This window comes from Beta vulgaris, chromosome 6 (assembly GCF_026745355.1).
Source record: "Beta vulgaris subsp. vulgaris cultivar EL10 chromosome 6, EL10.2, whole genome shotgun sequence".
NCBI classification, from domain to species: Eukaryota; Viridiplantae; Streptophyta; class Magnoliopsida; order Caryophyllales; family Amaranthaceae; genus Beta; species Beta vulgaris.
In genome coordinates, this window is record NC_079207.1 from 3,970,164 (window position 1) to 3,983,754 (window position 13,591).

Here is a 13,591-nt window from a genome sequence, read left to right on the forward strand (position 1 = left end):
TTTGTTATTATTATTGTATAAACAAAGCAATCTACTGGTATTAGATTAGTCTAATAATTTGCTCCGTATTTAACCTTATTTCTTACATTCCCATGCATATTGACTAGTGACTACACTATACAGTTTAGACAACACAAGGCAAAATCATTAGCCTACATGTAACAACTAACAAGTAACAAGTAACAAGTAACAAGTAACGAGTAACAAGTAACAAGTAACAAGTAACAAGTAACAAGCAACAGAGGATTAATGTTGGTCTAGTGGTTGTAAGACCATCTTTCCACTTCTGTGACAGGGGTTCGATTTTCACACCTTACAGAGGAATCCCCGATTTTCCTCCTTTGTAAGGGAATTCTTCTTACCTTTTAAAAAAAAAAATTTAACAACTAACAACTATACGTATATATAATGTATTCAAACATGCAGATTTGTGTTGATATTTGAGGGTTTGGTGGTGTAATATGCTTACAGAAGACCCTTATTCTCTCTGCTTCTTCAGCTTCTAATCAGGTTTACGTTTATCTCCTGTTTTTGCTTTGTATTTTTACTTTGGGTCAGTTTGATTTGATGGACAATATTCTACGGGAAATGGTTTTTATGGAAAATATTTTCTGGTGGAATACACATATGAATATTAGTTTTCATTTGTTTAATTTGATGCAAAACTATTAAGATGAGAAGAGAAAAATGGAGAGATTGGAAATGACAAAGTGGAGGAAAATGATTTTTCTTTAAATTTTGGAGGAAAATGTTTATAAAGGGATATCAAACTCTTTTCTACCATATTTTTCCTTTTTAAATCTGTTGTCCAACCAAACAACGGACAATAGGAAAAATTATTTTTCTGAAAAACGTTTGGACAATAGGAAACATTGTTTTTCTGAAAAACGTTTTCCTCCAAAACTAACGGAGCTTTGCTACCATAATTTTATCTAAGGGAGGCATGTTTGTTCTTTACTTACTACCATGCATAATTTTAACTTAAAAATAACATCTGTTACTCTATTTTACATTCCTACCTCCTAATCTTCGTAATCACAGCCGAAGACTTACTTTCTCTAGTACCACTTTGTTTAATTGGAAACATCAAAATGTTTTGATGATACACTTTGTTTTAGGCTCCGTTTGGTAGGGCGTAAAATATTTTCAGTAATATAAACGCGTAGCATGCACAAAAAGTTTAAACTTGTCATAATAGTTAAAGAAAAGAAAAGGTTACAAGGATCATAAAAAGATAAAACAACGTGAAAGGACCCAAAAGTCATGTGCTTGGACGCCAAGTAATTAGCAATATCAATTACTCCATTATAGAATTATATATATACTCCTACATAAAATGAAATTTGTCTCTTCTTCTATCTCCCAACTATTATCTCCTAGCGTTTTAAGAGTGAATGAAGCTCCATATTTTCATCATACAACTGTTATAATCTAAGTGTTGCTTGTCAAGAACTCTTGTTCTTATCCTGTGTTCCGTTTATTTATTTTTTATCCATATGAACCACGAAGGTCGTATGCAGTACAAAGAAGAAGAGGGGGAATTCGAACCTGTGATTAGGCCAAGACATCCTTATATCTTTCTTCCGTTTATTATTGCACATAAAAAAGCATGCATTAATTAATTCCGTTCAAAATAACTCTTTCTTCCCCCATTCACTCAAAAGGTATTGTTCTAGATATTTTCTTCTACATGCAGTCATTAAATAGAATCTAATACTACCAAGTTTCAAGATATTCTCTGTATTTTTTTTTTGGAAACTGATGGTATTTTGGAAATCAGATAAAAAATCAAGGCGTATTTTAGAATGTTACTTTCGCTAATATTATGAAAATGTCATTGTTATATGCACTATGTGTAAGTTTCTCCGTTTTTTTACTAACATTTCATGCCTTCCTAAATGAAAAATTATAGCAACTAATCTTAAGATATCTTAGTTTACATATCTGATTATGAAGTTATCATTTTTTATTAGCTCACCAAGTAAGTTCTAAGCATTAAGGGAAAATCAGCATGTACGTAAATTTATTGCCAGATCTTTATCACTGTTTTTGCTTCCTGAATTTGTTGTAAATTAAATCCTGCCAATATAGAAAGTCTTGTTCACCTCATAAACAATTTTTTTGCAAATATAGAAATTTAAGCACACACATTAAAATATGAGATTTTTGTACATCACCTAAGGGTTTGTATTATTCAATCAAACATACACTGATAAAATGATAATATATCATGTAAATGCAGGTTGTACTAGGTAAAACTGAAGATGTGCTATCAAAATCTTGTTCTGTTTCTGGTAGTTTTTCTCTCATTATCACCAAGAAGTCAGTCATGGGGTTGGTTCTCGTCTTCATCAGATGCTTCTTCGAGTGAAAAACAGTCAGTAAACATAGATTTATCCAAAGGTTTGGTTGCTGAGTTTTCAGTAGATGCACTTAATGATCCAAAAGCAGCTGAACTGCTTGAAAATGCTAAGAGAAAACTTGGAGGAACAAATAAATGTTGGTTTAGGGCATATCAAGATTTATTTTCGACGTGTTCTGACATTTTTGCTGCTGAAGAAAAGAGGAAAAGGCTTGCTTGGCATTTAAGTGATTGTTTTCAGAAGGATACAGGAAGAAATTCATTTCCTTCTTGTGGAATTAAAACTGCCATGCTTGATTGTTTAAGGAAGTTGAATAATGATGATCACAAGACTTACCTTGAATTTTACCTCCAAACAAATTCTATCTGTCATCAGTTACAGTTAAGTAATACTTCCTCTGTTCCTTTTCGTAATTTTTGTGTTTTGTTTCTGTTAACGTTTGCACTATATGCTTTCATTGACTGTACATTTTTGATTGAATATAACAACAGAAATGTTATGTATGATGATCGATTTGTTTTAATGTATATCAATGGACAAAGTCGTGCATTGAAGAAAGTGGAAGTTAAAGTGTTGCTATTAGAAAAAAAGAAGCGGAGAAATTAGGAGCTAGTGCTTCATCTTTGCTTCTATGCTGTTCCTGTTCATTTATAAAGGTTTTGCCTAGAATCACTCCTTTATTTAGCCACAAAATACCCCTTCTTGTAAATTTATTTTTCATCACCTATATGAATTTTATTGGGTCTACAAAGTAAAGGCAGTGATGTAGACGAATTTCGACTCATAAGCTTGGGGAACTATGACCTTATTCCAAAACCTTACCAATTAAGCTCGTTGGAATTCGTCATTTTGTTAACAGTCTACAATTGAGACCTTTTATTCAAAGAACACAAAACTAACCTTAATTATCTGCAAATATAACTCAACCAAAGAAGGGCATTTCTACTATTTTAAGAAGTTGGCTTTTGTTAGATTGTAGTTAATTTTTGAAAGTTATAGATATGAAAAGAAGACTTGAAAATCATAAGAATAAGGGGTGTACCATTTTTATTTTATTTTTTCTGTGAAGTGAAACTATTTTAATAATTGAATTCCTTTCCTTTGCTCCTATGAAATCTGACAAGAATATGGTACAGGTCCAAGGCTTTCAAGTCTCAGTTAGAAGGACTAGTGAATGAACTGAAAGATTCAGCACAATTTGCAGAAAACAAATTAAAGACCATTGAAGAGAAATCTGATAATCTTCTACATAGTTCAAATGAAATACATGAATCTATAACATCCATCAATTCACAGACTCAAGTTGTTGGAGAAACTTTGAAGAACATGTTTGGACATTTGGGTGCTGTTTTAAATCACTCAAAAGAGCTTAATGAGACAGTTCAAGGTATTGCTATGTCGCAAGAAGAGTTGGTCGAGGGACAGGGGAGATTGAGAGAGAAACTGGAAGAAGATATGTCGAGAATTCAAGAATCATATGATGATTTAGGCCAAGAAATACTGAGTTTACAGAAAAAAGCTGTTAATGTGAAGCAGGAGGTGAACAAAGTTGGAGAACTTATGTCGTCGCAGATGCAAAATCTCCAAGGAAAAACTGATGATATTACTAATATGGCCAAACTTTCAGTAGAAAAGCAACATGAGCTTCTTCAAGGTCAATCCACGGCTCTTGAGGGTCTTCAGTCTCTGACTACCTTCCTATCTCAAGCATTACAGGAGAGCAGGTAATTTCAGTTCGGCTTAAGTAGCTGTTACTGGTAGATTTTGCAGTAAAAGTTAGCTGTTAGAGATTAGTTGTCTAAATGAGGAGTAGCTATTAGAACAGTCATTGGCTCATTGCTCGGTATGACTAGCTGTCGGAGTATAAAAGCTCAAACAGTGAGATGTATTCCATCTTCAAAAGCTACTCCAAAAGCGGCCCCTATCACGAAAGCTTTTTTAAACTTGGCTTTAGAAAAAGCTTCCTCAACCACTGTAAATAACTTGAAATACTACTGCACCAAACACCACTTGTCACCTTCGGTAGAGTTTTGACTTGATGAAACTTCTAACAGCTAATCAAAAAGCTTTTGCCGAACACAAGCCTTTGATCTGGTTTCTGATGACAATATTTTCTTTCATTTCAGGATTTCTTTGCAACAATTAGTGGACTTCGCAGATGGGCAACATCAAGAACTGTTGAAGCAGCAGCAACAACTTCTGCTAGCTAATGATCACTTGGCTAATAACTCAAAATCCATACTAGCAGCTCAGGTAAAAAAAAATCCCAAAATTATAGCTGAAGTTAGCAACTGTGCAAATATTGCACAATTAACTATCTGTGCATGTTGTATATGTTTTTCAGGAAGCATTTGAGTCAAAACAAGCAAGCATGTTTGCTGCCATTGATAAACTCTTTGCCTTACACAATGCTATGTTGCTCGAATCGAGACTTATCAAGGCTTTCTTTGTGTATACCATCTTAATACTTGTTCTCTACATGCTTACAAGCACAAAGCAAACTTATGCTGTGAGATGTAGGCTTTATATAGGTATATTCCTGCTTGTTTCACTCTTGAGAAGATCTCTTTCACTAGTAAATTCGTTCAAAGAGTTTGCTCACATATAATTATATTCTTGCTCATAACAGGATTATGCATTGCATTTGCAATAGAATGTGCAATACTGCGTTTTACAAGCAACGAGATCAAAGAGCACATCCATCTAAGAACAGTTGTGAAGCCACTTTTCGGACTCTATGCTATCATTCAACTTTTATACACTATTATTACATATAGGTATGTCTTTCTCTATAATTTAGCCAGAAAATACATCTGTAAGAGATGATAAGACGGGATTTCTTTAATTTTGTGTAATGCTAATTTTATTTTGATTCAATTATTGTAGGGACTATGAGACACTAAACTATAAGATGTTAGTCTCCCTTGTTGAAAAGGTAAGTGGGATGAAAAAAGGAGATCATGATTTTTCATGGAATGAAGATGAGGATGTGGACAGTGAAGTTGACTGGCTTTCTTGGGTAGAAGCTGAGTTACCTGAAGACATAAGTCTTAAGGAAGACCCAGATTATCTGCTACCAATTGCAGCTGAGGACATGGGAGAGAACTCAGTTGTCACCAGCACAGAAAGAAGATATAATCTACGTTACCGTCGATAAAAATTTTGGATTAAGATTTTGATTAAGAACATTTAATCAAAACATATATACATAGAAAAAATTTGTTACATTTTAGGATTAATGATAGTAATACAGTTATATAGACAAAATGAATAAGTTTTGTTCCTTCCTCTGTGTTATTTATGGGCTCAGGTTAAATGTATCACTTATATTAGTATATGCTAATGTTGGGACACAAGTTTTGATTAATATGTAATATACTTTCCTATAACAAAAACCGCAAATAGAAACATGCACCCAAGTACATGTAGAGGATGGTACACCCTCCTCTAAACTGCGTCATTTTACCATCTTATTTGATACAGAAGCGGACATCTATCTACTATTTGTAATGTATATATACAACGCCTTTTTATTTATTTATAATTTGCTGTTTTTATGCATTTCATTCAACTTTCAACAGGGATATTACACAGAAAAAGAAAAGCGAGCAGCAGGAAGTTCAAGGAGTACATGGGGCCTTGGGGTCCAAAATACATCACAAAAAAAAAACATGATAAATTTACATCCAAGCAAGGAATTCTGAGGATCGATGAAGTCCTTGTTTTGCAAGTGAGTTGGCCACTACATTTGAGGATCTTCCTTTGTGGATTATTGACATACGTACACCTTGATTGCCGACATTTCTAATGAAGTTGAGTATGAAGTTTAGGTTCCACTGCCCACTATTGAGGTCATTACACCATTTGACAGTGTTTGAAGAGTCAGATATAAATATCACATGGTTGTTTTGGATCCGATCACTATTTAAGTAGATTTTGATGGCACGGTGGATGACGAAAACTTCAACTGAGTTGATTTCCATGCGAGGGATTCAAGGATAAGACATGAGAAGGGACGTACACATTTACCATATGAGTTTCTAAGAACACCCTCAATAGCAGCCCAATAGAGCTTGGGGTCAAAGGATGCGTAAAAAGTTATTATACTTTTTTATGAATGGTTTACTTTTTCGGATGCATAATGAGCACCCTAGTGCATAATCCACACTTTGTGCTGCGGTGGTTGTGGATAGTGGTGGCTATAGAAGGTGGTGAGTACGGACTACGGAGGAAGAAGTAGAGGATGGAGAATGAAGAATAAAATACCATATGAACACGGTGGTATACAATAAGTCGGGCGTCGAATAGCGTGGATGAATTTTCTGCATATCATCCCCTATCATTCATCAACTTCAAACATAATTTGTCAATCTTTCTTCAAATCAATCTTCAGAAATCTGAATTAGGGACGATTTAAGATTATTGTTGATTGCAATTTTTAGAAAGTTTTCCAATTTCAACAACTCAAAGAAAAATTTAAGTTCCAATTTTGTAAATTAGGGTTATTAAATAAATTGGGTCTTTTTTCAAATTGGAAGTTTTTAGCTTCCAATAGGAATTGAAATAAATACTACATTGCAGATTATCATATCAAAGCTTCAATTTTGTCAACAATCGTTCAATTACACACATTTTATTACCAATTAGAACTCTGAGCCATACATGTATTTTAAATCCTAATAGGTACATGTATGGCCCTACTCTAGTACTCTGAGCCACCTATCTCAAAAGGAGATTAATATATCTATCCACTAGAAATAGACAATTAAAAAACTATTCACATACGAGTTAAAATCCATTAAGTATTAAAGTCATTTAGGACAAGTTTTTTCGGTCTCGGATTTAGGCATAATCTACTTAAACACCACCCCAACGCTAAACCCTTTAATCCCCATGAATAATCAATCAGGATGAAAGACGAGAATTATTTGATTTAGACCAAATACATGGTCTAACATAACAAAGTCTTCTTCACTCCTAAGAAAGCTAATTTTGACACCATTATTTACAAATCCTTCACAATTTTCTGTGTTTCTTTCGCATAATTTGTAATGATGCGGAGTTTTTGATTTATCAGTATAATTACTTTAACGATCCCGCTAATGGATGTCCCGGAGCGCTAGATAAGAAATATATTGTTCTACTTAATTACTCATATTTATACAAAATAATAGAATAATATATAATTCCGATACAAAGCATTTAAATGCATTGTATTGAAATTATACATTATTATATTATTTTATATAAATATGAGTAATTAAGTAGAACAATATATTTCTTATTTAGCGGACATCCGTTAGCTTTTGCCTTATTTTAATTAGCTCCTAAAAGGGGCAAAGAACATCAAATATGTCCAAATACAATGCCTCAGATAGAAGTTTATACAAGTGGCAAATGAGTGCAAAGATGATGGATGATACATGACTTTGACTATGCATGCGCAAAGTTCCATTTTTGTATTACCATTATTGCGGTATTCCGTGATTCTTAAGGTCTCTCCAGAGTCAAGTAAAGCTAATTGATCCTTGTCTCATTGACTATATCACCTTTCCACATTAATCAGCATGCATGCACCTTTATTAGGTTCTTTTGGATAGCCCGGTTACACCAAAGTTGAAACAAAATCAAACATATATACAAGGAAAAAACAACACAACTAAAATTAGACCAGAAGTATAAAATAGCAAAAAGATTGATTGTTGCTCATTGGATCAGTCATTCCTTTAGAACATCATAAAATGTGACAACACTTCTTCTAGCCCGATTTTTGTTTTTCCGTAACCCCCACTACCACCACCACCACCACCACCAGCCCCAAGTGCTGCTATATGACCGGAGAGAGAATGAGAGATACTTTTGGATGCACGTAATAATCATTCATTGACCATAATCGTGGACCTAGGAGTGGACAAAGCTCAAAATAAAGCTACCACGATACTCATGTTCTGTGGTTTGATGGAGTAGAGAATGCATCAATAATTCAAACTCCATTTACCAAAACAGAGTTTCACGGGTTGTTATGTCGGAAGACTTTGATAAGACTTCCCTACATCATTCACTATGCATGACCCACAGAACATTCCAGCACAAGTGGGAGAGCCATGTTCCCCTCACTTGATTTCTATTCCTAATAGATATGAAAGTACAAATTATAGTATCATGATAATATATATACTTCATCATACCATCAATGAAGTGTCAAGCCAAATAAACAACAGTGGATATAGAGACAAGAACTATAACATATTGCACTCTCTTAAGTGAGTATACGAGTGGAGCCATTTTCTCTATTTTTTTTAGAGAGGGAGGGGGTGGTTTATTCATACGAGCATACAATTCAAGTATCTCAGCATCCTCAAACCACCCATGGACAACCCAGCTTCATTTACCGTGACACATTATGAAGTAGCACAAGGTTCTTTCCTTCTATACAAAACTAAAGCCTTCCCGATTTACAATCAAACAGAAGGACAACAACAATCTGGTTGTCAACACAGCTCTCTTTCAATATGGTTTTACTCTTTCATTTAAATCTTTATAAGAGTTAGGAGACTAATCTGAAGTCATGAACAAGTGTGACAGAGATTTGTTTAAAACTTCATACTTTGTCATCATGGAACCACCACCTGGTCTCCTTTGGGGATCGTCCATTTCTACAATTCTTCACATAACGATCATTATCTTCAGGCCGTTCCTGCATTGTCATTTTTAATGTTAGTAACTTTCTCTATGTCACTATAATCGCAAACAGAAAAGTAATGAACACTAGATAAGTAAGTTAGCAATCCATTAAATGAATTGCAGATATATCGTTAGAGTGGCTTGTTTCTTCTCTTCAATGGTACAAATACTTCACATATACATATCTCCACACAATGATATCATTAGAGTAGCCTAATTCCAAAAGCTTTAAGAATTAAACAAGGCGCACCTTCACTGTAGAGCTCGATAGCATTGAAAGAATGCTAATGCAAATAGAACTCACTGTCATAGCTGGGGACCACGAATCATACAGAATATCTGCAACAAGAAGCACCATAATTTTATAACCTGATTCATAGAGTAGTCTCATCCGCAAGTAGGTTTAAGTGTTTCTATATAGACTTTTAGGAAATCCAGATTGTTGCCAAACTGACGATAAACTATTTAGCAGCGATGACCAATAACAAAATTAGGGAAGTGGGCATATGATTCACTAACTTGAGACTAGACGGCTAGCCAATGATCAGATTACAACATCAATATCTTGTTGAGAAAAGAAAGTTGTAATCATAAAGCGACAGATATGAGTAGCTCCTATTAGATCCATCTGCTCAATGACAATAAGTCAATGAGAATGAGTGGCAAGGTATCTCCCATTGCTGATGTTATCACCAGGATAAGTAAAAGGCACGACTTCTGCCCCTTCCATGTAAAAAAACATGAAACAAATGGAAGCAGACATGAAACATAAACCAGAAGTCAAAAGATGCATGATGATGGCGTTATGCAGTCATGAAGCTAAAAAAGCTTTTAAAACTGATCAGGTGGTTTGTGGATCAATTAACACAATGATCATTAAAACTCAATCTTAGAATTGATACCCTTAGCTCATAGCTTCATCAGCAAGCATTTTCTAAGTTTGTAGAGAGAAAAAAGGCTTTATGACTAATTAGGTGGTAGGTGAGTCATTACATAAAAGATCAAAATGAAATACAAGTATGGCAACAACAACAACATAGCATAGATCTCGTTGAGTTGAGTGGTTTTAGTGCGAAAGTGACACCAAAAAGCTTTTCAAAGAACATCCAATAATGGAATGATCTATAACAACAATACAACAATCCTTTTGTAGTTAGAACAATTACTTCCTAAATTAGAGTGATGACGAAAAGTACCCAGACGGGCTAATACAACTAAGTTGATACCAACAATAGTCATTCGAATAATCGGAACAAATGACAAAACCCATTTCAAAAAATGATAGAAATGTAACCCTCATATACAAAAGTTATGGAAATGAAGATTTTACCTAAGCAAATATGGCCATTACTATATATATGAGGATGAATCGGCGCCGGGGGCAAAAATATCACCTGTTCCATCAACAACAAGAACAATCCCACTCAATTCCAAATCATCATCATCAGAAATACCCAATTGATCATAGAAAAAAACAACTATTTCATTCTCCTTGTAGATTAATAAACAAAAATACCCAAGTCAATTTGATAAATCAATTATATATGTAGGCAGAAAAATAATAGAAAGGCACCTGAGGAGCTTCCATGGGATAATGTTCAGGAAAATCAACTTGAAGTTGGTATGTCTCATTTACATACAATGTTCCTGGTGCTCCATTTACTTCAATTATCCACCTTTTTCATTACAAATTTCAAGCAAAATCAGGACAGAAAAATGAATACCCAGATTCCAAAATCATACAACCAAAAGAACCCATAATTTTAAATTTGATCATTCAAGCAAAACCCTAAAGAGTTAAAATTTAAAGGGGAAAAAAAGGAAGAAAAGATATTACCTTTGAAGATTATCAGTGACTTTATGCTTGAAACCAGTAGGAGGATTAAGCTGCCACTCAGCGAGTTCTTTTTGAAGTCTATTACTTGCTATTTTGCTTAGTGTCTTTTCAACATCGCCAAACAATAAAATTTATGATCAGTTTGTGAAAATTAAAGATGATAATTCATATTTAATCAAACTACAAATGAATTATGAAATTGAATTAATTGGGTAAAATTAGAAACAAAAAAAAGGGGGAAGAGAGAGAAAGAAAGAACCTTGCGAGAAGTTGTGGAGGAGGTGGTCATCTTCCTGCAATTAATTTGAGAAAGAAAGAGAGAGAGAGTAAACGAAGGGAGGGGGAGAGAGAGAAAAAGACAACAATTCAATAATCAGGGAAAGAAAAAAAAACGTAAGTGTTTTTTTTATAATGGATTCAGTTTTGTCTCCTTAGTTACATTCTTGTACATGTGGCCCAAAATTAGACAATCACTAATTAAGGAGTACAAATTACAATAAGTCTTATATTACTTATTAGTATAAACAAATTGGGGAAAATGATTTCTTAACAAGTCAAAAGAAACTTATTAACTATTATATATATATGTTATTTTCCTAAATATTTATATATATATAACTTATTCAAACAAATTATATGTTATTTTCCGAGTTCATTCATCATACGCCGTGAGTATGGAATATACAAGACTGATCCTAATTTGAATAATTAAAATTTTGTTGTTTTCCTATCAATTTATGAGAAGTTTGACTTGACAAAGACGGAATTAGGTAAGCAACTTCTCAATTTATAAAATTCATAATTGATTTTATTAATTTCGGAATTTTAAGTAGCACAAAATTGGACGTTACGGCGTGATAAGTTGTTCAAAAAAAAATTCTGAAGGAATTGGGGATAAACATAACAATTTAAATGGAATTGAGATTAGAGAATTTTATTAACTTAGTAAAAGTGTTAGAGATCAAAAAGTTTTGTCTATGTTATTATAATTACGTATAAATTATAATTATAAGATTTTATCATGCTTTACTTTGAAAAATTAAACGTTAAAATGATCATAGTAGATTGGTGGCCAAACTCTCACATTTCATTTTAATGGTCATATGTTAGATTCATAAACATGTGTAGAAGCTCGACAAGAGTGCCATATGGCACTATATTGGAGAGTTATGTGACATTTTTCCTTTGATAGAATCGTCTTTTAATATATTTGTATGGATTATGAAAAGTATTTCAGTTTTTGTATTTTTGATCAAACAAATTTTCATTATTCTACTATGTATAAATGACATCCGCCAAACAATCATCATATTGATCATTTGTGCCTTAATCATTTTTACACGTACCCCTTTGGTTTTGAAAAAAATAAATTTTACGCAGTTCTATTTCAAGCAACTCTCATAAGTATATTTTTTTTGGGTATCATGTCTAAAAAAACTTAAATGGAACCGGTGCACACTAATTTAGTGTGCACCGGATCGATAATTTATAGTAACTGCATATAGTGAGTTTTATAGAGATATATTGAACTTATATACAATATAGTAGATTTTATTAACGGACAACATATAGTGAAGTTATATGAAATATAGTGGAGGATTTAATTTTGATGTTTTAGTATACAGGTAGATGTAGATTGTGTAGTATATCGTAACACGTGCTTTAACATATAGAAAAATGTAGTTTCTACATGCATGATATAGCGAGTGTCCGACAGATACAGTGAGTTTTCGCATGATATAATGAATGTTTGAATGATATAGTGGATTATTCAGAAATTATATAGTTTCTGCCTGATATAATATGTTTCTGAATGACATATTGGGTTTTTTCATGATATAGTGGGTCTTTGAATGATATAGCGGATTTCTGAATGATATAGTAGATTGATTAGAAATGATGTAGTTTATGCATGATATAGTATGTTTCTGCATCATATAATGAGTTTATGTATGATATAGTGGGTTTCTACATGATGTAGTAGACATGTGAATGATATAGTGGATTGTACATAAATGATACATTATTTTACCCTCGTACACGCTAATATTAACGTAAATCGGATCCATATACTGATACAAGTTAGATTATATCATGTCAACCCTTTGTCTTTTTCTACCTAACATGTTTGCTTACTAATTTTCTCTCTTTATCCACTACTAAAGCTTTATTTGGTAATTTTACTAGTTTTCTTAGTAGCCTTTTGATTTTGGGTTTTTCATGTGGCAAACGACCATATATTACGTTTGGTAATTTTAATGCTTCTAAACCAAAAAAAAAAAAAACTGCTTTGATTAACTAGTTGAAAGGTTTTAAATTTGCATCTAAACAGCCAATAACCAACAATATATTTTATTTTACATTTTTAGAAACAACCAATGTTATTCATTGATCAAACAAGTCAACTGAATGTGAAGCAGCCAACGACCAATTACTAATTTATTCTCTCCTTGTTACATTTTTAAGTGATAAAGAAAGAACAATCTGTGGAGCTTCCTTTGCAACAAACTCAAGCCATTTTGTCAAGGCAGTAGGGCAAGGGTGATAAGCTGCATCAATTTTATGTGATTGTGTTGCAGGAAAGTTTTATCAACAAATTTGTTTGGGAGATCATTCGGGATGTTGCGTATGTGTATACTCTATAAGAGGGAAATTAGCAAGGAAAAAAATTATTGGGAAGTCAGCTTCCCCCACATACATTATCTTT

The 13,591-nt window shown here is 33.2% G+C and overlaps 2 protein-coding genes across 6 annotated transcripts; one reads left to right on the forward strand and one right to left on the reverse strand.

Moving 5' to 3' along the window:
• Positions 1–223: 223 nt before the first annotated feature.
• On the forward strand, positions 224–5,863 carry LOC104895088 (protein GAMETE EXPRESSED 1). Of its 5 annotated transcripts, none has more exons than XM_048637808.2 (7): positions 224–510; positions 2,243–2,743; positions 3,500–4,087; positions 4,490–4,616; positions 4,708–4,894; positions 4,993–5,140; positions 5,250–5,863. In XM_048637808.2, exons 2-7 carry the CDS (start codon positions 2,265–2,267, stop codon positions 5,518–5,520), a joined length of 1,800 nt encoding a protein of 599 aa, XP_048493765.1. In that variant the 5' UTR covers positions 224–510; positions 2,243–2,264; the 3' UTR covers positions 5,521–5,863. The 5 variants fall into 5 exon arrangements, with proteins under 5 accessions (XP_048493765.1, XP_010679803.2, XP_019105618.2 ...); XM_010681501.4 differs by lacking the exon at positions 224–510 and adding an exon at positions 1,310–1,664; XM_019250073.3 differs by lacking the exon at positions 224–510 and adding an exon at positions 1,723–1,855.
• Positions 5,864–8,509: 2,646 nt separating this feature from the next.
• LOC104895089 (probable ubiquitin-conjugating enzyme E2 16) lies at positions 8,510–11,303 on the reverse strand. Its single transcript, XM_010681502.3, has 6 exons — positions 11,144–11,303; positions 10,885–10,988; positions 10,621–10,723; positions 10,378–10,441; positions 9,298–9,386; positions 8,510–9,060 (listed from the first exon to the last, which is right to left on the reverse strand). The coding sequence occupies exons 1-6, from the start codon at positions 11,171–11,173 to the stop codon at positions 8,965–8,967; spliced, it is 486 nt and encodes a 161-aa protein (XP_010679804.1). The 5' UTR covers positions 11,174–11,303; the 3' UTR covers positions 8,510–8,964.
• Positions 11,304–13,591: the final 2,288 nt, after the last annotated feature.